This window comes from Hippocampus zosterae, chromosome 9, assembly GCF_025434085.1.
Source record: "Hippocampus zosterae strain Florida chromosome 9, ASM2543408v3, whole genome shotgun sequence".
NCBI lineage: Eukaryota > Metazoa > Chordata > Actinopteri > Syngnathiformes > Syngnathidae > Hippocampus > Hippocampus zosterae.
The window spans coordinates 13,472,378-13,495,410 of NC_067459.1; the positions used below are offsets into that span (position 1 = coordinate 13,472,378).

General features: G+C 43.0%; 2 protein-coding genes across 12 annotated transcripts in view; one reads left to right on the top strand and one right to left on the bottom strand.

The window, feature by feature from the left end:
* The window catches only part of kcnab2a (potassium voltage-gated channel subfamily A regulatory beta subunit 2a), a 68,350-nt gene extending 59,329 nt beyond the window's left edge, over positions 1 to 9,021 (top strand). For all 9 annotated transcript variants that reach the window (XM_052075719.1, XM_052075724.1, XM_052075720.1 and 6 more), the window contains 7 exons: positions 992 to 1,078; positions 2,568 to 2,653; positions 2,758 to 2,878; positions 2,948 to 3,042; positions 4,306 to 4,426; positions 6,986 to 7,074; positions 8,455 to 9,021. In XM_052075719.1, coding sequence (XP_051931679.1) covers positions 992 to 1,078; positions 2,568 to 2,653; positions 2,758 to 2,878; positions 2,948 to 3,042; positions 4,306 to 4,426; positions 6,986 to 7,074; positions 8,455 to 8,544 — 689 coding nt within the window. In that variant the 3' untranslated portion in view covers positions 8,545 to 9,021. The remainder of the gene's footprint in view (positions 1 to 991; positions 1,079 to 2,567; positions 2,654 to 2,757; positions 2,879 to 2,947; positions 3,043 to 4,305; positions 4,427 to 6,985; positions 7,075 to 8,454) is intronic.
* Positions 9,022 to 12,777: 3,756 nt separating this feature from the next.
* Positions 12,778 to 23,033, bottom strand: part of megf6b (multiple EGF-like-domains 6b) — a 54,718-nt gene continuing 44,462 nt past the window's right edge. For 2 of the 3 annotated variants that reach the window (XM_052075677.1, XM_052075678.1), the window contains 20 exons: positions 22,890 to 23,015; positions 22,675 to 22,806; positions 22,377 to 22,505; positions 22,164 to 22,295; positions 21,035 to 21,163; positions 20,821 to 20,949; positions 20,374 to 20,502; positions 19,129 to 19,257; positions 17,920 to 18,048; positions 17,719 to 17,847; positions 17,003 to 17,131; positions 16,797 to 16,928; positions 16,495 to 16,623; positions 16,284 to 16,412; positions 14,902 to 15,030; positions 14,688 to 14,816; positions 13,603 to 13,731; positions 13,397 to 13,525; positions 13,027 to 13,155; positions 12,778 to 12,946 (listed from right to left, as the gene is read on the bottom strand). In XM_052075677.1, the coding sequence (XP_051931637.1) occupies positions 12,888 to 12,946; positions 13,027 to 13,155; positions 13,397 to 13,525; positions 13,603 to 13,731; positions 14,688 to 14,816; positions 14,902 to 15,030; positions 16,284 to 16,412; positions 16,495 to 16,623; positions 16,797 to 16,928; positions 17,003 to 17,131; positions 17,719 to 17,847; positions 17,920 to 18,048; positions 19,129 to 19,257; positions 20,374 to 20,502; positions 20,821 to 20,949; positions 21,035 to 21,163; positions 22,164 to 22,295; positions 22,377 to 22,505; positions 22,675 to 22,806; positions 22,890 to 23,015 (2,516 nt within the window). In that variant the 3' untranslated portion in view covers positions 12,778 to 12,887. Of the gene's footprint in view, positions 12,947 to 13,026; positions 13,156 to 13,396; positions 13,526 to 13,602; positions 13,732 to 14,687; positions 14,817 to 14,901; positions 15,035 to 16,283; positions 16,413 to 16,494; positions 16,624 to 16,796; positions 16,929 to 17,002; positions 17,132 to 17,718; positions 17,848 to 17,919; positions 18,049 to 19,128; positions 19,258 to 20,373; positions 20,503 to 20,820; positions 20,950 to 21,034; positions 21,164 to 22,163; positions 22,296 to 22,376; positions 22,506 to 22,674; positions 22,807 to 22,889; positions 23,016 to 23,033 lie in introns of those variants that run through there. The other variant, XR_007964072.1, reaches the window with a different exon arrangement.

The following is a 23,033-nucleotide window of genomic DNA, read 5'->3' on the forward strand; positions in this document are numbered from 1 at the left end:
TGAGGACGGTCCCAGAATAAGGTACCGTATTTTCCAGACAATAAGTCGCAGGGGGGGGGGGGGGGGGGGTTCAGTTTGGCGTGGGGTGCGACTTATACTCTGGAGCGAGTTATGTGTGAAATTATTAACACATGATTATGTAATTGCACATGTTATTTTCACATTAAACCACAAGAGGGCGCTCTCGGCCTGTGTTGATCAATCGACGATGAGTCTGACGTAAGCGACGTAGAAGAGGAAGCGGCGCATCGTCTACCTCCCAAGTTGGGGGAGTTGTTTAAAAGTGACACAGAGGATGAAGATTTCATTGGATTTAGTAATTTGGAGTGAAACTGATAGTTTGGTAAACTTGTTCTTTATGCTAGAGTTATCTGAATAACTCTTAATATGTTACATCGTTGCTGACATTACCATGCATGTCAGTCATGAGTATACCGTACACTTATTCAGCCTGTTGTTCTCTATTTTATTTTTATTTTAAATTGCCTTTCAAGATGACATGCATGTTTTTGGTGTTGGATTTTATCAAATAAATTTCCCCAAAAAATGTGACTTATATATGTTTAGTCCTTCTTAATTATGCATTTTTGGGCTGGTGTGATTTATATTCCGGAGCGACGTATAATCCGAAAAATACGGTACAAGCTTTTTGAGGTTACAAAAGGCACAGTAGCGTAAAATTACACTGTGACAAGTAGCCACGCTCAGTTAGCGCATAAATTCATATTTTTATTTGTATTTTTTTGTTTTGAAGTAGATTTCACTTGTGTTTAATCAGTTGAGATCGTCGGCATATTGCTTTTCAAAATAGAACATTTAATTAAGGTGTTTTGTTTTTTTTAATGACGGCAACAATTTGAGTTTCATAACTATTTGACTTACGTTTGTCTCTTAGTTTCTCCTCAAGAAGAAATGCTAAAAAAAAAAAAAAAAACATTGTGCCAAAAGCAAGTTGTTTGTGTCAAGCTGCGTTACTCCTTCTGTTTTGCAGGTTTAAAAGCTTCTCTGGAGCGACTACAGTTAGACTACGTTGACGTCGTATTTGCAAACAGACCGGACCCCAACACGCCGATGGAAGGTAAGGCCAGTAGACTTTCTCTCAGTGAACCTTATAAATCACAATCTCAATTACTCCTTTTGGTGGAGTAGGTCTCAAACATGTCCAAAAAGTTAAAAGATCCATTTTTATGATGGGGCATGTTATCTTGCTGCTCTTGAGGCTGTCGTGGCCGGAGACCTTTTTGAAATAGCAAAGTGCAGAATGCTTGTTTATGTGTGAGGGCGGCTTGGGGGCTCAGATGGTCGCTCTCTCTCCATCTGCTCCTGTCAAGAGTTTCTCTTTGGTAATGAGTTCAGTCAGGGGTCGTCATGTCTGCCTCCGCTTCGGTGCTTCACCAGACTTCCACGACTCTGTGAAGATTCGAGTCAGAAATCACCAGTGAAGTTCAATGGCATAAGAGAAATAGGACTTCATAAAATCATGTGTCTTAGTCTTTGTCAGTTATAAACAAAAAAACACATTCTTTGCCAGTACCCTCAGTGAATTGCGCATGAAATGCTGGGGTTTGGGTTTTTTTTTCCTGTCCTGCTAATCGAAATGTGTGTCGCAGGCTATGAGGCAAATCCTCGTTGACAGAAATGTTGACATTTAATATTTATTCAACACATTTTAAAGCATTGGAAAATGTTAAGGATGTTTTTTATATATATATATATATATATATATATATATATATATATATATATATATATATATATATATATATATATATATATATATATATATATATATATATATGTGTGTGTGTGTGTGTGTATATATATTTCCCTCCCCCATCTTTTTCCATTTTCAAGTATTTTTGAAAAAGCTCCAGCGAGCCGCTAGTGCGGCGCTAAAGAGCCGCATGCGCCTCTGGAGCCGCAGGGTTGCCGATCCCTGACCTAGACAAACAAAGAAGTAAATCAATTTTCAGAAATCAACAAATAACTACAGACTTGGCTGTGTAATTTCACACTTGTTGGGTGGGGAGGCATGCTAGAAAATTCTGTTTTTTTTTTATATTGACCTTGAAAGAATTAAAACCTTTTCGTGAAGGTTTTATGATTCTCTTTTTTTTAACCGTGGAGAACCCAAGAACCTTTTTCTTCTTTGGAAAATGATGAATTATACATTAAATGACTGCTATATGTTCACTGAACCCCAAATATATTTGTTTTTTTTCAAATATTCAATGCTTTAATCCTAATTTAGGATTAGGGCCAAATCTGACCTTTTGGGATTTGAATGGCAGAATTTTAGGGGCCAAATTTGACTCCGTGGGTTCTCCAGGGTTAATATTGCAACTTTTTGGTAAGGTTTTGCAATTCTTTTCTACCTTTAGAAACCACCTAAAAGAGGGGGGATTTGTTGGAAATTTGACACAGCCTAGAGATTAAAGACTATTGTTCACAAGCCTTCCAATCTTGAATGGATTGTTTTGACGGTTTTATGAAAATGAGTTGAATCAAATTTGGAATTTGTGTATGGGATTGACAGACGCTAATGTCACCACGTCTCTTCTGTGCAGAAACAGTTCGAGCAATGACCCATGTGATAAATCAGGGCATGTCCATGTACTGGGGGACGTCCCGCTGGAGCCCCATGGAGATCATGGTGGGATTCATAACGCTCAAGACTGCAAGCTTGTGGAAGCCGACTTCATCTTGTTTATTTGTTGTTGTTGTCCCCCCGCCCACACTCCCCACCCCCCTTCGAAGGAAGCATATTCTGTGGCACGACAATTCAATCAGATCCCTCCCATTTGCGAGCAGGCCGAGTATCACATGTTTCAGCGAGAGAAGGTGGAGGTGCAGCTACCTGAACTTTTCCATAAAATAGGTAAAGGCAAAGAGTCAAGACAAAAAGTTCCGCGTCTCGCCACGATGATGAGGTTCTCTTGTCGTGCAGGTGTGGGGGCCATGACGTGGTCGCCGCTGGCCTGCGGGATCATCTCAGGGAAATATGACGGAAGGGTGCCCCCGTACTCTCGGGCCTCTCTGAAGGTAGTCACGTTCGTCTCGTCCGTTTTACTGTGCTGGTGTCCACCTCCTGGCGTGGTTCTCTGGATGTTGTTGTTGGGCCATGGCAGTTTGTTCGTTCATTGTCTCGTCACATGAGTACAATGCAGCGGTGCGTCCTTTGTGGCAATGTTCTCCCCAGTGACTGTCACTCACTCTGCATTTCGATGTTGTGCAGTTTCATTTCCTTTGTGGAATGTGCGTCTTCCTTGCTTGGCTAAGTGAATGTTTGTGTTGGTGTATTGATTTGAATTGTGTCTCTTTGCATTGGTTGTTGATCATTTTTTTCCTCCCTTCAAGGTCTCAAGGATTAGGGTTGGTAGATAAGAGCATGTAAAAGGGTTTTTGGTTGGAGTTGGTTTGAGATTCATGGAAGGCTTTGACGACAAGAGTCGGAAGTTGGGGTCCGGGCTGGAGTTAAGATTGGAAGTCATTTCACGCCAGGATTAGAGGTCATCCGTCAGGTTCGAGGTTCTAAACAAGGTTTACAGTTGACAGAGTTAAGTCAAGATGAGCCCAAGATTTTCTTGTTAGGTTTTGACATCAGAGTTAGAATGTGGATCAGTAGTCCGGCTCAGGGTTTTCAAGAAGGGGGTCAAGTTATTTATTTAGTAGTCAGGTTCAGGCAATAGTTGAGTTGAAACAAGTAAACTTGTTTGTCAAAGACATTTAGAATTCAAAGGGCTTCTTTTGGTTTAAATTCACACTCAATTTAGGACTGAGTAAGCCTTTTGGATGAAAGGTGAAACATCTTCAACAAGAATACGTACGAGTTCCTCCATTCAACCTTTGAGTCAGGTTGAGAATTTCACGTGAGGCTTAGGGTCAAGTTTGGGTTGAGTTGAAGGCATTCGCAGTACGGTTTGATTCCGGTGTTGCGTTTTGACGCTAGAAATAATGGGAATCAGCTTTGGTTTTCGAGTCAAGCGTAGTGTTGGAGGTTGAGGTTGCAAATTCAAGATGAAAATAAGTGTTGGCTTCAAGTAGTGAACCGGGATTAGCGTTTAAAGATCGGGTAAGGTTCAAGTTAGGTACATATTTTAATATTTGTGGTTAGAAGAGTTCGGGTTCGAAGCTAAGATGCGGGTTTGAAAAAACCCAACACAACAACCGAAGTTAGCAAGTGAGGTTTAGGGAGGGTGAGACAGAGTCACGTGTTGAAAAACAAGCCCTGGTGACACGGGAGGCGAGGCAGCCGCGGTGTGAGCAGGGCGATGTTTTTGAGCAGGTGTGCTGTGTTTTCGACAGGGTTACCAGTGGTTGAAGGACAAGATCTTGAGCGAGGAGGGTCGTCGTCAGCAGGCGAAGTTGAAAGAGCTGCAGGCGATCGCGGAGCGGCTGGGCTGCACTCTGCCCCAACTCGCCATCGGTACGCAGATGCATTCTGCTGCTCTCTCTCTTTCTGTCTGTCTGTCCGTCCCCTCTGGCTCCGAGGGGCCGAGGTCGGCTTTGTATTTTTATTTTTATTTTTTTGTCTCTGTATGCTTGTTCAGGCCAAGTGAGGTGTCATCATCACAAGACCAAAAATCAGTAGTTCATCTATCATTAAATCCCACAAGGGAGCTCATGATATGTATATTTTAACATATGATATCTACGGTAACATATAAGATAAGATAAGATATCCTTTATTCGTCCCACACTGGGGAAATTTACAGCCTCCAGCAGCAAGAATGTATGTAGAAAGAAGAAAGGAGAAAGAGAAAAAAAAAAGCAACAAACATCTTTCAATTAAATACAATATGAACACAAATGGATAAATCGCAGTACTATTTACAATTGTCCTTCACATAATTTAATTATTATTATTATTATGATTGTTATTTTTTATTCATGAATGATCTTGAACATTCCTTTAAATGCATTAGAAGTGTCGTAACTATCAACATAGGGCATGTCAGTGCCTCTGCAGCATATGTTCATTTATACATAGATATACAGTATATGCAAAGTCGCACAGTATTGCTTGGTCTCAACATGCATTTAGCGTTTTCTGGAGTCAGCAGCATGATGGCGTGCCAAACATAAATCCCACCAGTGGATCCATATTGATTCCGCAAGAAAGTGAGACTGAAAAAGGAAAACAAAAAACAATGAAAAGCCAAAACCACGTGGCACGCTTACGAGAGCCGTTAAAGCTTTTTCACGACTGGTCACCAATGGACTTCTCCGCTCTTGTCGCGGCGTCGATTTTTCATGCTGGCAGGAAGACGGCGTTTATGGATTAGCTTTCACGGCCCATTAACGCACGCTCTCGTCTCTCCCAATTACCATAAATCCTCCGAGCACTCCTATCGGGGAAGCGCACAGCGATTTATGTCCTCCAGGTGATCATATACATCACTGTGACACTCTACTATTAAATATAAACTATACAACAATGACTTCCTGCACCTGCCACTGCTTTGGGCTGCACATCCTCAATTCCAACACTCAGTGGCCTCCTCCATCAATACAAATGTTTAATCCCCATTTTAGTTTTGCACCTTTATCCTCAAAGATTCTGAGCGTCTCTGGCTAACAGCTACATATGGGCTTAAAAAAAAAGTCTGGATATTTTCTTATGTGGATGGATGGATGTTGATGTTCTTTGGATTTCTCTTCGTGTTTTGTGTGTGTGAAAGGTGCCCGTGATGGAAGAGAGGAGCAAGTTTATAACCATGGAACAAATGTATTGTGACTGATGTCATACAAACTGTCCTGACTGCTCAGTAAATAGTTGTTCGCGTCGGGGGGGGGGAAACCGTACATGTCCAAATATTGTAAATTTCATGCGCTTTCACACATCGATATTGATGGTTAGTTTCTACCTGCTGTTATTTTGACAAATTACGAACCAATCGTAAGTGTTTAAATAGCTTGAGAGCAAATTGATTCGCTTTGTACACTTCACCTGTCTTAGAACTAAAAATGTCCTTTTCACTCCACATGAGCTTTAAGATTGAAAGTGTAGATGTGTTCTAGATGTGAGAAAAGTGAGAAAATAATTAGGTAGTGTAAATGTGACTAAGCATAGCTTCTCAAATTAAATTGGCTATAATGCTTTGGTGCTGAAGGAACTGGTAAGCCCTGAGGGTACAGTAAATTTGCATGCAGATTCATATCTGCTTTTCATACTGCAAAATCAGCTCTTGCTTGCATTTTTCGTGTCATTCATCACTGTTGAAATAAGAGTTTGGGAAGATGACATCATTTCTGTTGTTAGCTTTTGTTCAGTATTGGAAAAGATTGCCACGGTTCCCCTGATTCAAAATAAAGAACGTGGTCATGATGAGGAGTTGTGTTGATGTGGTGCACAACAGTACATGATAGGTGTAATATGAAAGGTACGCATGGTACCAACTTGAATGATGCAGTGTTTGGGGACTCAAGCAAGATGGTGTTTTTGTTGTTATTTTGTTGGAAACGCTTGCTTTTGCCAACGTGAATTATCTGCCCCGTAAGAGACGATATGCGCATGGCAGAACATATATTCCACAACTCGACTTTAAAAAGCATTTGTATCATAATATGTCTGATTTTGTGTGTGTGGAAGTGATAACACAAATGAAACAACCAGAGAACATGGAACTTATGATGATGTCGGAAAGCAATAAACCTTGTCCTGAATGTAACTAAAATGCAGCAAAATAACTCACAACATGAGATGAAAATGACCAGGGAGGACATATTTACTTTCAAGGCTTCGTGGCCATTATGAAACATTTGAATACTGTAGTCATCGTGGCATTCGAACATGTATTAAGTTGACCACAGATCTTAAGTTGGATTCAATGACCAAAAAAAAAGAAAACCGATCTCTGCGTAAACCCGTGTATAGCCCATTCCACCTCTCGTGATTAGCAACGAGCGCTAGGTTGCTGTTTGTGACGGTGTTTGCATGTACAGTTTGTCAGCGGTGTCATCACTGTCCACTGGTCTCCTGCAGCATGGTGTCTACGTAATGAGGGGGTGAGCTCTGTCCTTTTAGGGGCATCCAACGCCGACCAACTGATGGAGAACATCGGAGCCATTCAGGTGAGTTTTAGGGGTGGATGATGATGTGTGTGTGTGTGTGTGTGTGTGTGTGCCTTGGATGAAAAAAATGTGTGCGTGTGAATGTTCAGGAGGCTGGTGCAGCCTCTTTCCTGGGAACACATGAGCCTCTGGGTATGCTTTTCTGCAGCATGCTCTGCTACCCCACCACTGGGTAGCAGCGCCACTGCCGCCTCCTGATAAGGTCAACACAGGAACGCGTGACTTGCCACAGGGGTTGAGGCTTAACGACACCACCCTCCCCTGCTGAGAAGATGCACCCGATGGGTGTTTCCAGTCGGTCGTGAGGGGGTACATCCTCTTCCTCATTTACACGCAGCATGTCCCCATTTTGAAATGTTACGCTCACATTTCCAGAGGGCTCGGCAGTTTTCCTTGAAAAAGACACGCTCTCTTTATGCTCTTGCTTTTTGCTGTGTGGGGAAATACAGTAAGTCTTGTTTTTATATTGACATGTGACCCAGCCTTAGCAAAATGAGTCTGAACTTGCCCGGTTAGATTCCGAGATATGAGGCAATAATTGATCAGTCGGTCAAATTTCGACAGCTTTCAGTGACTAAAAGTTTTGTTTTCATGAAAAATAATTTCATACTAATGTTAAGAATTCTACCCCTTTATGAACTAAAATGAGGCCAGTAATCAGCAGGTTTTTCTGCTTCACTTCCAAGCACCGATCTCCATTCCGACGCGCCTCTCTCTGCATCCTCGGCTCCAGCAGCCATTCATCCAACCGCACCAACGCAGACTGTCCCAACAGCGCCTACATCTCCGCTGCGCAAAACTGGGCTGTGAAAAATGCTGCTCACGACGGGCACAAAAAACACCAGCGCCCCGGGGCTGTCAACGGGCGACAGTCATGTATCGCCGACGTTCCTGCCAATCAAAATCAGTGCTTGTACACGCGTGCTCCCGAGAAGGCGCAAGCATCAAGCCCAGATTCTTCTCCTTCGATGAATGTCGTGGACAAAACACTGAAAACAGTCTGCAACCTCTCCACACGAATAACAAACACCATGTAGCAAAATGAAAGAAAAAAAGCAGAGCTCTTCTCGCACTCGGCTGCCAACTACGGCGCCGTCTTGACATCAAACGATTACTCACAGTTCCCTTGTAGCATTTGAAAAACGGCGTACGCAACCTTTTGCAACAAAATGTGCCCACATCCTTGTTCTTTTTGTTTTCTTGCCGTCCACACATGGTGATTCCATGTGGTTTTGCGTGCTTTCTCTATCAGCAAAGGGGATAATATTGTCTCACTTCAAAATCTGAAGTGATTAGAGGGCTCTGTTGTGCTTGGATCCTCATATCTGCTGGCGCGCATGATGGTGGAGTAACTCTTCTTCCTCCCATCTTCCTCTACAGGTTCTCCCCAAGCTATCCTCATCCATCACACACGAGGTGGACAGCATCCTGGGCAACAAGCCGTACAGTAAAAAGGACTACCGGTCTTAACGCCCGGTAACAGCAGTGCGTCCCGCCTTTTTGCCTGATCCTCCGTTTGCTTGAGCTTCAACCGAGCGAGGGTCCCTCAGCCCCCGAACCCCCTCCCTCAACCGCAACCCTCCTGGCGCATGAGTGTGGTCGCACCAAAGGGCCACCGGGGGATCCCTCGCTCACACTTCCAGGGATATAGAAAAAGGGGAAAAAACTGGCGTCGCTCGAGAGGTTTGCGAATCAGACATTCAATAGGAAAGCGAGTGAGAAACATAATAAGCACACGCTGGCGTGGGTGCTCGGATGTTATTCTGCCACACCCAGCGAGCTGATGGTCACGCGTGAACAACACGTGTTCTCGCGTAATCCTCCACGTCGTCTTGTTTGTGTCTTTGTTTGACAACAATCAGCACTTTAGTAAGGTCAGTGTCGCTACCCTACAGCATTCTCAGCCCCTGCACATTCACTAGAAAATAAAGAAGTGGCCTCCTGATAGTTCAACTTAGCATCCTCCACTTTAACCGTTTTTTTCCCCCTTTAATTGTGATGCTCCACTGTCCTGCTACCATTTTTTTAAACACCTCCTGTTCTATTATCCTCGTACGCATAGATCACACGCCTGTGTCTTTAGCTTTAACGTTAGCTTTAGCTGTAACATTTAGCTTAAGGAAAGCAGCTAGCTTTACCTTTAATGTTAACTGGGTGAAGCGGACATGTTGGCTCGCGTTCACGATCATGCGGTGTTAACATGTCTTAGTTTTTAACGTTCGCTTCAACGTTAACTTTAGCTTTAACGTTAGCCTTAATGTTAGCTAGAGAAGCAGCCATATTGGCTCGTGTTTGCCATCATGTTCCGTTGACGTGTCCATGTCTTAAGTGTGAACTTTGTCAATAGGAAGGAGCCATCTTGTCTCCTTTTTGCCATCACGTGTATTTGCAGGAGCGTGAAATGCCAATATGGCGTAAACATTTTGGACTGTGCTTTGTTGTTTAAATCTACTGAAAAGACATTCGAACATATTTGGTAAAGTCGTTTGAGCATATTCGTAAAATGTTGTTGAAATAGAACAAACAATATTTTTTCCCATATTGCCACGAGGTATTGTAGCGAAGTGTGGAACTGCTCAAAAACTGACGGTTGTCCCCATTAACTATGACAATATTAGCCCTTGTTCAGCATCAAATCGGGTTAATGTGCAACTGTCTTTCGGTCTAACATTGAGTTTTTAACCCTACTTGTACTCCATGGTTTTACTGCATTTGGATCTTTAGCTTTGCCATTCGCTTTTGTTACTTGACCATTTTCGCCCATGTTCTCCATCAGCGCTCGTTAGCACTTTTAGCTAAAGGAATCAGGATCTAGTTTTCCATTAAAGGGTGTTCACGTACTTTTGTGTTTAGTTTTAACGTTTTTACCACAGAGCAAACATATTGGCTTGTCCGTGAAAGGATGTTTGCACATTTGTGTCTTTAGTGTTAGCATTAGCTAGAGGAAGCGAGAGTCTTTGCTCCTTTTTTCTTGGCCTGAGATTTTGTCTTGAGTGTTTTGCCTTATTGTGTCCCACGGGCGGGACACGTCAGCTGCATAGCCCTTGACACAATGTTTTTGGTGTGCACAGAATACAAATCATAGTAGGGCTGAAACTAACATTAATCTATTTGGTCGATCTATCCCTTTATGAAAAAAACAATACCAAAATAAACATGACATTCTTTGATATTGACAGTGCAGAACATGCACAAACAAATTATGATTCAGTGACTGGTTTGAACATGAGCAAAAATGTTGAGCAATATACTGTATTCCAAATTAAAAGCAAATGCTTAATTTTGATTCAAGTGAAATAATGCTGATTACCCCATTATCAGAAATACTCAATTAAGGACTACAACGACTAAATTATTAAATTAATTATTGCACCTGTAGATCTGTAGAATGTTCCATGTTGGTAAGTAAAAAAATCAAAATGCCCCCCCCCCCCCCCCACACACACACACACACATTTAGAACCATTTTAGATTCATTTGAAAAATGAACAAAAACGGTTGTGCTTGTGTGCTGCAAATGCAATTGGAGGATCCCCACCGGGGTTCATTGGGTTCATTTAAGACCTACCATGCATATGTAGTTTTGAGTTGCAAGCGTGGCCTTGACATAAACAAGTTGCTAAGGCAACAGTCATTATGAGGAAGGGATGAAGGCATTTTTTTTTCTGTCAGCAGCTCAGGGAAGCAAGCAGGTGTTTTTGTTGGCTTTGGACATGTGCTGTGTGTGTGTGTTTGTGTGTGTGCGCGCGTGCGTGCGTGTGTGTGTTTTTTTTATTTTGGGGGTGCAAGCCAAAGATCCCACCAATAGTCCCGGTGATGATGGAAATGCGGCGATGACCTGAGAACAGTAAAAGGAAATTCGAAAAGGATACACGCGTCCCTCGTCTTGGCTGCTCAGTACAATTTCAACAGTTTATTTTCATTAAACACCATTCGCAATTGCAAATTATGTCACAGAACAGATGGTGGTATAAGTAGAATGGCCTGTAGCCACTTCTCAGTTAGTTCCCATTTTCAACAGAGAAAATGGAAGTGGCATCTTATAAAGTGCTGTGAAACACTTTTACACTTGACCAACCTTAAGTACCCCCAAAAAAAGCATGAATTAGCACAATGTTAATAGGTTTAGGTTTTGACTCTTGACCCCACCCCCACCCCCCACCACCCCTCTCCCGCTCTCCCTGGTCTCCCAAAAATTAAAATGGATCCGCAACCCCAAGTTCATGAGCCCTTCTTGGCTTGAAAGCACAAGTGGAGCCTCAGTCAAGACATCGATTGAGTCTGTGCAGAAAAGATGACTGTGTAATGATTTTGTGTGGGCTTGGGCGTGGTCTTAGTTGGCTGTGTGCTCAATCAGTTGCTTTAAGTGTCCCATCACACAAAGATGTATCACTGTCCTCATGGCGGAGGTGACTGACTTCATCAATGCAAGCGGAAAAAAGGAGAGAATCTATTTTTATGTTTTCGCCTGTAACAATTCGTCATGATTCATCATCTTGGCTGCGTTGTTTTTCCCCCCCTCTCGATAAGACTGACAAGTTGTGTTGTGATTGTGGAGGAAAGAGACAAAGATCTCATGTACGTAATGAGACTGGTGTATATATTATACATACATTATATTCCAGTAGTGATCGCCTCTGCCTTTTCTTTATTTTCGGACAATTTTCTTTTTAATGTTGTTTTGCAGGCGTTGCTAACTGCACTGTGCTTGAATCTGAATTCTAGAAAAGGATGTACAGCTTCATCATCATTAAAAAAAATAATAAAGAATGGCAAATGGGGAAAAAGTGTGTTCATCTTTGGGTGTGAGCTGTTTTCACAAAAGATTGTTTAAAAACAAAAGAGAGACCAAAGCTGAGAAATGGACTGTCAAGCAGACTTGCACCATTTAAATAGTATAACAACTGCAAATGTCTCAAAAAGAACATTTTTTAAAATATAATTTTTCACAATGATTTTTTTGGGAGAGGCAACATGGTTTTCAGCATTTCGTGATTTTTTTTTTACTTCTTGAAAAATTCAACAATATTCTCAATAATTTTTCACAAAATATGACATTCTCATAATTTATATGAAGAGCACACCGATTATTACTGTCCTCTCAATTGTTTTAATACATTCACTTGTAACCTTCGCATATTTTAATGAAAAATACAACTTGATTGTGATAATTTTACACAAAAACCTTTTTGTAAGTTTTCTCTCCTAATGGGACATCTTTGCAATTACTTTTTTTTTCAATCGTATTTATTTTCTAAAATAAATATGCTATTTTCAAATCAGGACCACATTGTGAAAAATACAATTGTTATAAGAGTATTTCCTTAATGACTTTTCATGAGTGTTTTTTTTATTCTCATGACATGACTAATGGAACTTTTATTCGTTTTCTCTGATGAAAAAAATATTTTTGTCAAAAATATATTCAGACTTCAGAATGTATTGTCCGTTTTCTTAGCATGGTCTGAATATTCCTTGAATACCAACAAAATTACGAGTAAAAAAAAAAGTATAAATTTTAGTGATTGAAACATCAACAGTTTATGTTGGAGGTGAGAAGTTGCCTGGTAAGTGTCAAAAAGGACAACAAATGGCAGCACATTACAATATAAAAAAGAACAATTATTCTTTATACAGTACAAAAGCTGCAAAAAGTATTTCAAAGGCAAATATACCTTTTTGGTTTTGTCACCCCCCCCCCCCCCCCCCCCCCCCTGCCAACACTTGTTAAAGCTCTGGTCCCAGAGTGGAATCTCATCAGAGTCTCTTGGAATTGTTCATCCAGTGAGCCACCAAACGTGCACAGGGGGGCGCTATAACGAGTTTTCCGAACTTCCCGTGCTGTTCCCCGGAGCGAGTTGTGGCGGTACTCCTAAAACACACACGGAATGAAGTATAGATTAAGAAGTCGATCAGATTTGAAGAAAATTAGCTTCCAAGAATGGAGCTCACCTTCCTGACAAGAGAATCCGATCCGCATGTCCATGCAGCTGCAGCGGCCATTGCGGGGGTTGCAGCGAGCGTCGTGCTGACATTGGCAGCTCTGCGTGCAGTCGGGACCGAAGCGATTCTCTCGGCATTCTGTCACAAGTTCAAAACTCTCTCAATATGTACGTCATGGAAGACGAGCCAACATTTGCTTCCTGTGCATACAAACCTGTGTTGCAACATCCACAGTATGTACATTTACTGAAATTGAAGACTGTGAGGTTGAATAAACTACAAATTCAATTTAAACTTTTTGTTTTGTTAAATTTGCCCAAAATAAACACTGAAAGTAAATCGAAAAAGTTGTCAGGGACTCAAACAAATGCGATCTCACCGAGGTCACATCTGGGTCCGGTTCTTCCGGGCTCGCAGAGACATCTTCCTGTGACGGGATCGCACGGAGCATCGCGCTCGCAGTCACACAAGCGAGCGCAGCCGTGCCCGTATGTGCCTTCTTCACACACTAGCCACAAACAATCGCGATGTCAATGAGCCACAAGGGGGCAGCTCTTAGGTTGTGTTTGTGTGATGGTGACTCACCTTTTTGGCAGCGAGTGCCTTGACGCCCGGCTGGACAAATGCACTGACCGGTCGCAGGGTGGCAGGAGGCCCCGGCCGCACAGTCGCACTTCAGCTGACACAGCGTCCCGTACAGACCGGATGGACACGCTGAGGAAAGCGACGTCAATAATAAGCTTCATTTTTACCACGTTGTGTAATGACATGACATGACTGTAAAGCTGTCGTTTAACAACAAAATGTTGTGATTAGACAAGCACCCTAAAACGTGGAACAGTTTGGACTTCAATTGAAATTTTCTGTCAAATTAAGCCTCAAACAAACATTGAAAAGATGATGTCCATGCTTTTCTCTTTGGCAGATTTGTTAGTTTGTTTGGTGTAGGAGTAAAAGCGTAAGAAATGTAATGATAATCATTGAACAGGAAATGGAATTGCAAAACATTATTGAAATCACGGGTGCCTATTACATCGATCGCGATCAACACGTAGCTCGCGGGCCGGTCCCAAGTCGATTGCAAGGGGTGCAGAGGAGAAGAGAACTAACAAGCATTTGTGTATCTCTGTGCATGTTAGTTTTTGGGGGGCTATGCTTTATGATTAGTTCATTGCAGCACCTACTGGTGTATGTAACTTGGCCACCAGGGGGCAGTATAAAACAAAACTGTAAATGTCATGCATATTGCAAGTGACGCAGTATGCTGCTGTAATAATGTTAATTTTTCACTGAGGAAAAAGAATATATGCCTTGTTTTGTTTGTCTACAAATGTTGCTCCACCATTGGTGTTGTGTGTTTATAGTCTTTATCCTTTGCGAAAAATGACGAACGTAATAGTGTTGAAAGCTTACTTTAGTTTTGAAATTCTTCTTTGTATATGTCTGTATCATACTGACCCCTGGTGGACTGACCGCAAACAGCGAAAATCAGTTTGCAATTGCCGGCCTTTAAAAATGCATTGAAAAAATATCGTAACCATAAAATAATGGATGGATATATATCTTAAACAATAAATCTGTAAATAGGTGAGCATTGTTATTTCCTACCCTAATATGGACCAGGCAGGACCTGCGGTAACAAGTAGTGTAATATAGTGTAGTTTTCTCACCGTGTTCACACGCATGTCCGTAGTATCCTGGCGGACAGTGACAAGTGCCGCTCACTCTGTCGCACGTGCTGTTATTTTGGCACTCGCACATCAGCTGACAGTCAGCGCCAAACGTACCTGCCGGGCATGCTAGGACGCAAGAAGTTGAAAAAGAAGAAGAGCGGCTGTCAAGTGACGCTCCCTCCGGATGGTTTGGGAGTGTGCGATGCGTTACCGGCGTCGCAGTGTCGTCCGCTCCATCCCAGACCGCACGTGCACCTGCCTGTCTCCGGGTTGCACGCGGCCCCGTTGCTGCAGTTGCAACGCTTCATGCAGCCCGAGCCAAACCAGCCTGGAAGACAACCTGACTTGCAAAAAACACACACGCGTTCACATATTGTCAATACAATACATGCTGATTTATATAGCGCTTTCACAACAGCGGCAGCTGTAACAAAGCGCTTTACAAAACAGTTAACATAAAGTAAAATAATAAACACAACACATAACATAAAACACGGACAGTCATGCAGTTCTAACAACTTTTCCATCACCCGCTTTGTTGTTTGAAGCAGTTTGAGATGAAAGAGTGTCCTTTAACCAGTGGATCAGAGACGTCATGCTCAAAATGTGCACACGTCGGCTACAAGCTAAGTTTCAAAGTCAACAAGAAGCTGTAGCATCCATTGACGAAAAAAGAGATTGGTTCACTTCTCCTGTCCCATGGAAATCCATTTCAATTCCAAGCGGCGACTCACGGTTCCAAATACGCATCGGCGCTCTTCGCCAACGCTCCTCTCTCCTCATCCTCAACTTCAGCGGCCATCCATCCAGCCGCACCAACGCCAACTGTCCAACAGCGCTGACATAGCCACTGAACAAATCGGGGTTGTGAAAAATGCTGCCCATTACTGGCGCAAAAAACAAAACCGCCCCAGGTCTGTCCAGCACCGAAAGTCAATGGCGCCGACATTCCTCCCAACCAAAATCTGTGCTGGTACAGGCGTGCTGCCGAGAAGGCGCAACCACCAAGCACAGATACTTTTCCTATGACGGATGTCGTGGCCAAAAGGCGCCAAAAACAGTCCATATCAGGTCCACAAACAACAAACAACATGTGACAAAACAAAAGACAAAAACAGCAAAAAAGAACAAAAAAGCATGGCTCTTGAAGAGCACTTGACAAAGGCTGCCTACTCGGGCGCCATTATTAATGACATAATGACATTATTAAGTACAGGTATATGGAAATAGCTTTTTTGATTCATTGTTTTTGTGCATCACTGTGGGCAACCGCCTCACAGTGCAGAGGTGAAGGGTTCAATTCCGGCTCCGGCCTTCCTGTGTGGAGTTCGCATGTTCTCCCCATGCCCGCGTGGATTTTCTCCGGGTATTCCAGTTTCCTCAGGCGAATGGACCACTCTAAATTATCCTTATGCGAGATTGTGACCTCTGTGTACTGTCAGGCGGACGTGCTAACCAGTCAACCACCGTGCCACTCGTGTGTGTATAGATGGATAGATGGATGCATAGGTTGATCTACCCATCTATCTAGCTAGTTAGCTAGCCATATATTATATATAATATGTACTGTATGGCTTGTGAGGGGTGACTCACTGTGTGTACAGTGCTCTCCTCTCCATCCCGGCGGACACACGCAGCGACCAGTCACCGGGTGGTTCCGGGTTCCGACTGCACAGAGGGCCACCTGAGCGCAGTCGACTCCGTAGCGGCCGTCGGGACACGCTGTCATTACGAGAACCATAAAATCTTCAATCTTCAAACACCTGTTGAAGTATTATTGTCGTTTTGTTCTTTCAGGACTCACTGATGTTGCAACGAGCGCCGATAAAACCTGGCGAACATTGGCAGGCACCGGTGGAAGGGATGCACACGGCACCGTTTTCACAGTCGCACTCCCGCTCGCAGTTTGGACCATAACGACCCATTCCACATGCTGAACACACAAAATAATTGATCTGCCAAACGCTTGCTTGTTGTGAAGTTTGCTGCCACCGTCGTGTTTGATCACAAGTCAAGATTACGAACAAAATTCATGTCATTTGAAAGTCGAGGGAACACTGTGTTATGCTGTGATGTCAGTGAGGTGACACGATTTTTCATATTTACTTTGATCACATTTGGGTCCGGAGAAGCCCGGGGCGCAGTAGCACGATCCAGACACCGGGTGGCACAGTTGGTTGGTTTGGGAGCACTCGCAAACCTCATTGCAGTCCGGGCCAAACGTTCCAGGGAGGCAAGCTGGCATCAGAATGAAAGCCACAGGTTGCCGTGAACTTCTGCAGTGCAGCCTCCAGGCAATGATGAAAACTCACTGTGCTCGCAGCCGTTGCCAGTGAGTCCGGCGGGGCAGCCGCACTCTCCCGACACGTGGTGGCAGGAAGTGCCTGGAGAACAGTCGCAGCGCCGCATGCAGCCCGGCCCGAAAGAACCTGGCAGACAGGCTGCAAACAAGCAAGTTAATCACATAAGATAAGAAGATAATGAAAACCTTTTTTTATCTCACAATGGAGAAATTCGCAATCTACGGCGGCAAGTTTTTCAAAGGAAGAAAGTAGAAAAACAAAAAGTATTTGCATGCACAAGAATTAATTTAAAATGAACTGTACACAATATAGAATGAATATAAAATATAAGATATAAGCATATATGCCTCTGCAAAGGTGCCTGTGCTATTTAAAATGGGTGAGTGGGGGTGAGTCCAGGTTTTTAGGTGCGTCTATTCAATAGCATATTGCCCCTCCACCCATTGAAAAACATAGCAATTTTCCTTTTGATTTATTTCCATGTTAAAATAAACGCCCTTCTAATTTTCCTTGATTCTAATTAGTTAAAAAAACAATCACATTAAAAATAAAAATAATAATAATTACAAGGTTCGTCATTGTTATGTATATTAATGTTTAAATGCATTTATTTTACAATTAAAGCCACAACTGAAAATGCACATTTTTCCTCGTTTTTATGAATACAAAAATATTTTCTTCATAATTTAAAACCAGAAAATTAAAGACATTTTTCTTTGGAGTACCTTTGTCACAGTGTTTTCCTCTCCAGCCGGGCGGGCACTGACAGTCGCCCGTGATGTGGTGGCACGACACCCCCCGCACACACTGACACCTCCCCTCGCACCCGAGCCCAAACGTGCCCGGCTCACACGCTGCACGTGCAAATGAAAGTCACGTAAGACACACAACAGACACACAAAGAAAAGCGTGGCTTGGACGCTCACGTTGGTGGCAGCGTTCCCCCGTCCAGCCGCCGGCGCAGCTGCAGCGTCCCGTCCGTCTGTCACATCGGCCGCCATTCTCACACTCGCACTCGCGCTGGCAGTCGGCCCCGAAGCGTCCATCCACGCACTCTGTGGCGGGACAAAATACATAATACACAAGTCATTGATGACAAAACGCGGACGGCAGGAAACGTGCAGAGTTTATCGGGTTCCTGCTGACGGCTCTAAAATGTTACCAGATAGGAACTTTCACTTGGACATTAAGGACATGGTACACAGAACACGTAGATCACACACAAGCTTTGGATGTAAGCTAAGGATATACTTAAATATGAGAAAAAATACATGCTGTTCTACACAACAACTTTTAAGAACTGATAAGGAGGATGTCATTTTTAGTTATTATTTTATTTATTTAGTACTGATCTACAAGGTTACCTGACATCATTGTTTTGAATCTATTTTTATTTGTCAATTTAATTGATATTTTTTCAGATCCTTTTGAGATTGATTTTTTTAATTCTAATAATTTTCACTTGTATTTTTTTTATTTTATTAATTCATGTGCCCCCTACTGTTTTAATGAATATTGATTTTTCTTGTAAATGTATTATCATTCAATTCTTTAGATTTTTTTTATTTTTACGTTTTCAACTTTTTAGTTTTTATTAAAGTGTTAACATGTAATTATTGTATGTATAATTAATATCATTAGTTTCAGTTAGATTTGTTTTTGTAGTTATTTTTATTTACAGTATTTTTATTTCATTAAGGATTTTAAAATGTTATTTTTACTATTTTTTAAAAACAAATTCTTACTCTAAATGCAAAACGTTTCTTTTAGTTTGAGATGCAAGTAATTATTTAAGAATTATATTTAGAAATTAAAGGTTAGGTTCAGTGGCTTTTTTTTCTTCAACGTCAGAATGGGAATTTCCATTATACTGTATATTGCTGACGTGACAGTTAAATAAGTAGCAACTGTTATTAAAAAAGTTTAATAAGTAACAACTGCTCATAAAATTTAACTGTGCTAGAACACACACAGAGCAAAGTAATGAGCTGAGCCAGAGGAGGTTCTGGCGGTTGTTGTGGAGCACAGCCACACTTGTTGGACGTCTACAGTTTATTCAGTTGGCCGGAGGACGGGCAAATATCTCCAAATAAAATGGAAATAAATCTCATTTCTATTTGGAGACTTCCTCGTACCCATTTCACAGGCGGTTCCGGTCCAGCCGCTGGAACAGGCACACTTTCCGCTGTTTGTATCGCACGTGGCTCCGTTCTGACACAAGCAGCGGTGCCGACAATCGGCACCGTAGAACCCCGCCGGGCATCCTGGGAAGAAAACACCCAGATGTTACTGAATCACAAGAGTGGGAAGGAAATCATACTCGGCCTCTTCCTAGCTAACTTTATCTCGTGATGGATTTCACTTAAGATACATTTTGATTTAAGGCAGTCAGTTTTGGCGTGACATGTTTAACTGTTCATATTGCCCTGGCAAAACCGAACATTTATCATGTACATATATATATATTCCATCTTCCGAACCGCTTGATCCTCACTAGGGTCGCGTGTTGTGTGCCGGAGCCTATCCCGGGGAGTAGGCGGGGGACACCCTGAATCGCTTGCCAGCCAATTGCAGGGGACACAGAGACAAACAACCATCCACGCTCACACTCACACCTTGGGACAATTTAGAGTGTTCAATAGGCCTGCCACGCATGTTTTTTGGAATGTGGGAGGAAACCGGAGCACCCGGAGAAAACCCACGCAGGCCCGGGGAGAACATGTAAACTCCACACAGGGAGGCCGGAGCTGGAATCAAACCCGGTACCTCTGCACTGTGAAGCCGACGTGCTAACCACTGTAGTACCGGGCCGCCCATGTACATTATATGAATAGTGAAAATGAAAACATTTGGGTACCCCATACAGTCACACACCCTTGGGGTATTTCTCTTTATGCTTGAATGTGTTGTGATCCATAAATCTGGGGGGGGGGGGGGGGGGGGTATTTTTAATATATGAAATACTGGTGGGTTTTTGAAGCTAAATAACACTTTGTCAACAGTAGAAAGTGTGCAAGTCACCTTACTATTTTCTGTAGCCGACCGAAAATCAACAAAGTGAATGCATTTCCTTTTTGAAAAGGCAAATTTCTCCCTTTCCAACTGTGGTCGAAACATGAAATAAGTCATATCTCGCTCCCAGACAGGAATGCTAAATTGTGAGATCTCAGAATGTTTCACTTCATGCTGTAAACATTGTGGTTCGCCTTCAGTTGTTTGCTCGGTGTTTATCAAGGAATGAGGTATCCTCCTGTATTTTATTATTCGTTTCGTTCCATGTTATACAGAAAAACATTTGATATCTTTTCAAGCGTTGTACTTACTGTATTTAATGTAACGTATGTAATGTAAATGTAGGTACCATACGTACGTGTGCTCACCTTGTGTGCAGTTGGGTCCACTCCAACCTGGCGTGCACGTGCACAGCCCGCTGGCCGGGTGGCAGAGGCCGTCGTTATGGCAACCACAGGTCAGCTTACAGCCATCGCCATAGAAACCACTCGGGCATGCTGCCAAAGTGAAGGAGAAGGGAGATGGTTATGTCCTCGTGAACTCTGGTCATCAAAAGTCCACTTTGGAAAAGTGATACACATGATAGAGCAGCAAAACACTGGATTTTTTTCAATTCCACCCATGAACCAAATGTTTTATTTTTTATTTTGCATCAAAATTCTTCACAAAATACCCCAGAATGTTGGTTTTTTTTCTGAAAATATATTGAAAATAAAACACAACATTTTAAAGAAAGAAAGAAAGTGTATACTGAATGGATTTTGGACTAAAATCCATTGAATGCATTGTTGCACACGTTTGGTGGCTTCACTCACTTTGGTTGCAGAATGGTCCAATCCAGCCACTGGGACACAAACACAGCCCGCTGACCGCATCGCAGCGGCCGCCATTTTGACACGCACACTTCTTCTGACAGTCCAGTCCAAAAAAGCCCTGAGGACACGCTGTGACATACTGCACAATGAATAACACGTACGCATTGCACAGTTCGAGGAGAAAAAAAAAACCTGTGAAAAGGGAGTCTCTTACGCTTTTCGCAGAAGGTTCCGGTCCATCCCATTTGGCAGGTGCAAGCGCCACTCACGTGGTCGCACAGCGCCTGATTATCACACTGACAGAGATGACGACACCCCAGACCAAACTTTCCCGCTGGACACTCTGTCAAATTAACAGCACAAACTGATTAAAATTTGTCGACGTTTATGTATAGTTACAATAATAGGAAGTATGTTAAAAATTGATGTTAGGCGCGACTACCGTATTTTCCGCACTACAGGGAGCACCTCAAAGCATTCAATTTTCTCAAAAGCAGATAGTACGGCTTATAATCCGATGCACCTTTATATGGATCCATATTCAGATTTCTTGGACGCAGTATTTTAAATGTTCTGTAAAGCCCTTTGTTCCAGCTACAGCGCTTGTGAAAGCCCAATATCTATACAGCTGTATTGTATTGTATTCCCTTTAGCGTAGCTCCATCTAACGCAACCGCAGGCACTATTGTAGCTTTGGTTTTAATTTTGGGGGGGTCATTTGCATGTAATACTATTGCTACAGACATACGCAAGATTGTGCAACGACCACACGGAATGAGAATAGCAGGAACAACATACTGGAGACATTACTACAAAGTAAATCCATCCATCTATCCATACATCCATTTTCTGATCCGCTTTATCCTCACAAAAGGTCACAAGCGGGGGTGGGGAGGGGTGCTGGAGCCTATCCCAGCTCTTCAGCTAGTAGGCGGGGGACACCCTGAATCGGTTGCCAGCCAATCGCAGGGCACACACAGACGAACAACCATCCGGGGACAATTTCGAGTGTTCAATCAGCCTGCCATGCATGTTTTTGGAATGTGGTAGGAAGCCGGACTACCCGGAGAAAACCCACGTAGGCCCATAAAGAACATGAAAACGCCACACAAGAAGGCCGGAGCCGGGATCTAACCCACAATCTCTGCACTGTGAGGTCGACGCGCTAACCACTTACCCACCGTGCCGACCGCAAAGTAATTTGCATCACAATAATCTTGAGTAAGACTCCACACCGCAATTCCTCTGAGAGATTGTACCTTCTGTAGGTAGGTAGCTACTGTTTTGTTTAGCCCCAGATTTTAATGGCCTTCAAGTCCAACAATGTTCCTGGTAGCACCTACTCTCATGGCACTGGGTCCCGGTGTAACCAGCCTCGCAGTTGCACTGGCCTGTCACCGCATCACAACTGCCGTCTCCATTTTTACAGTTGCAGCTCTCCACGCAGTCCATCCCCCAGTGCCCCGTGTCGCACGCTGGCACCAAAAATAAAAAAAAAAAACTGTCAAGAAACTCTTGAGTTTGATTTCAATGTTATTTATTGAGGGGGGTGCTACCTTTCTTGCAGTTGTGGCCAGTCCAGCCAGGAGCACAGGTGCAGCGCCCACTCACCGCGTCACAGCGGCCGTCGTTCTCGCACACGCATTTCATCTGGCAACCTCGACCGAAAAGGCCGCTAGGGCATGCTATGCGGAGAACATCACAAGGCACACGTCACATGAGAGCTTCTTTGGTGTGGATGTCAACTTGCTGCGAGGTATATATAAAATGCATATATATATTTATTTATATTTTTGGGTAGTTTTTTTTTTTGTATTTTCATGAGTGGTGGATTGAAAAGGCCACGGTACTCACAGCTGTGGCACAATGTTCCCATGAAGCCGGCAGCACAGTTACACGAGCCATTGTTTTTATCACAGACGCCGCCATTCTCACAAACGGGGCAGCTTTCTGAACAGCCCACACCCCAAAAACCATCTGGACACACTGTTGGGGAAAACAAAAAAAATACAAAATGTAGGATTGTTGTTGACAATATTATATGTTAGTGTTCAAATTGATCGGCTAACCCTTGTCACAGCGTGTCCCAGAAGTGCCAGCTGGACACTGGCACTGTCCCGTTACTTTGTCACAGGGGGCGCCGCTGCAATTACAAGGATGCACACAGCCAGCGCCGAAGCTTCCTTCGGGGCAGTCTAACGGACAGCACGTGG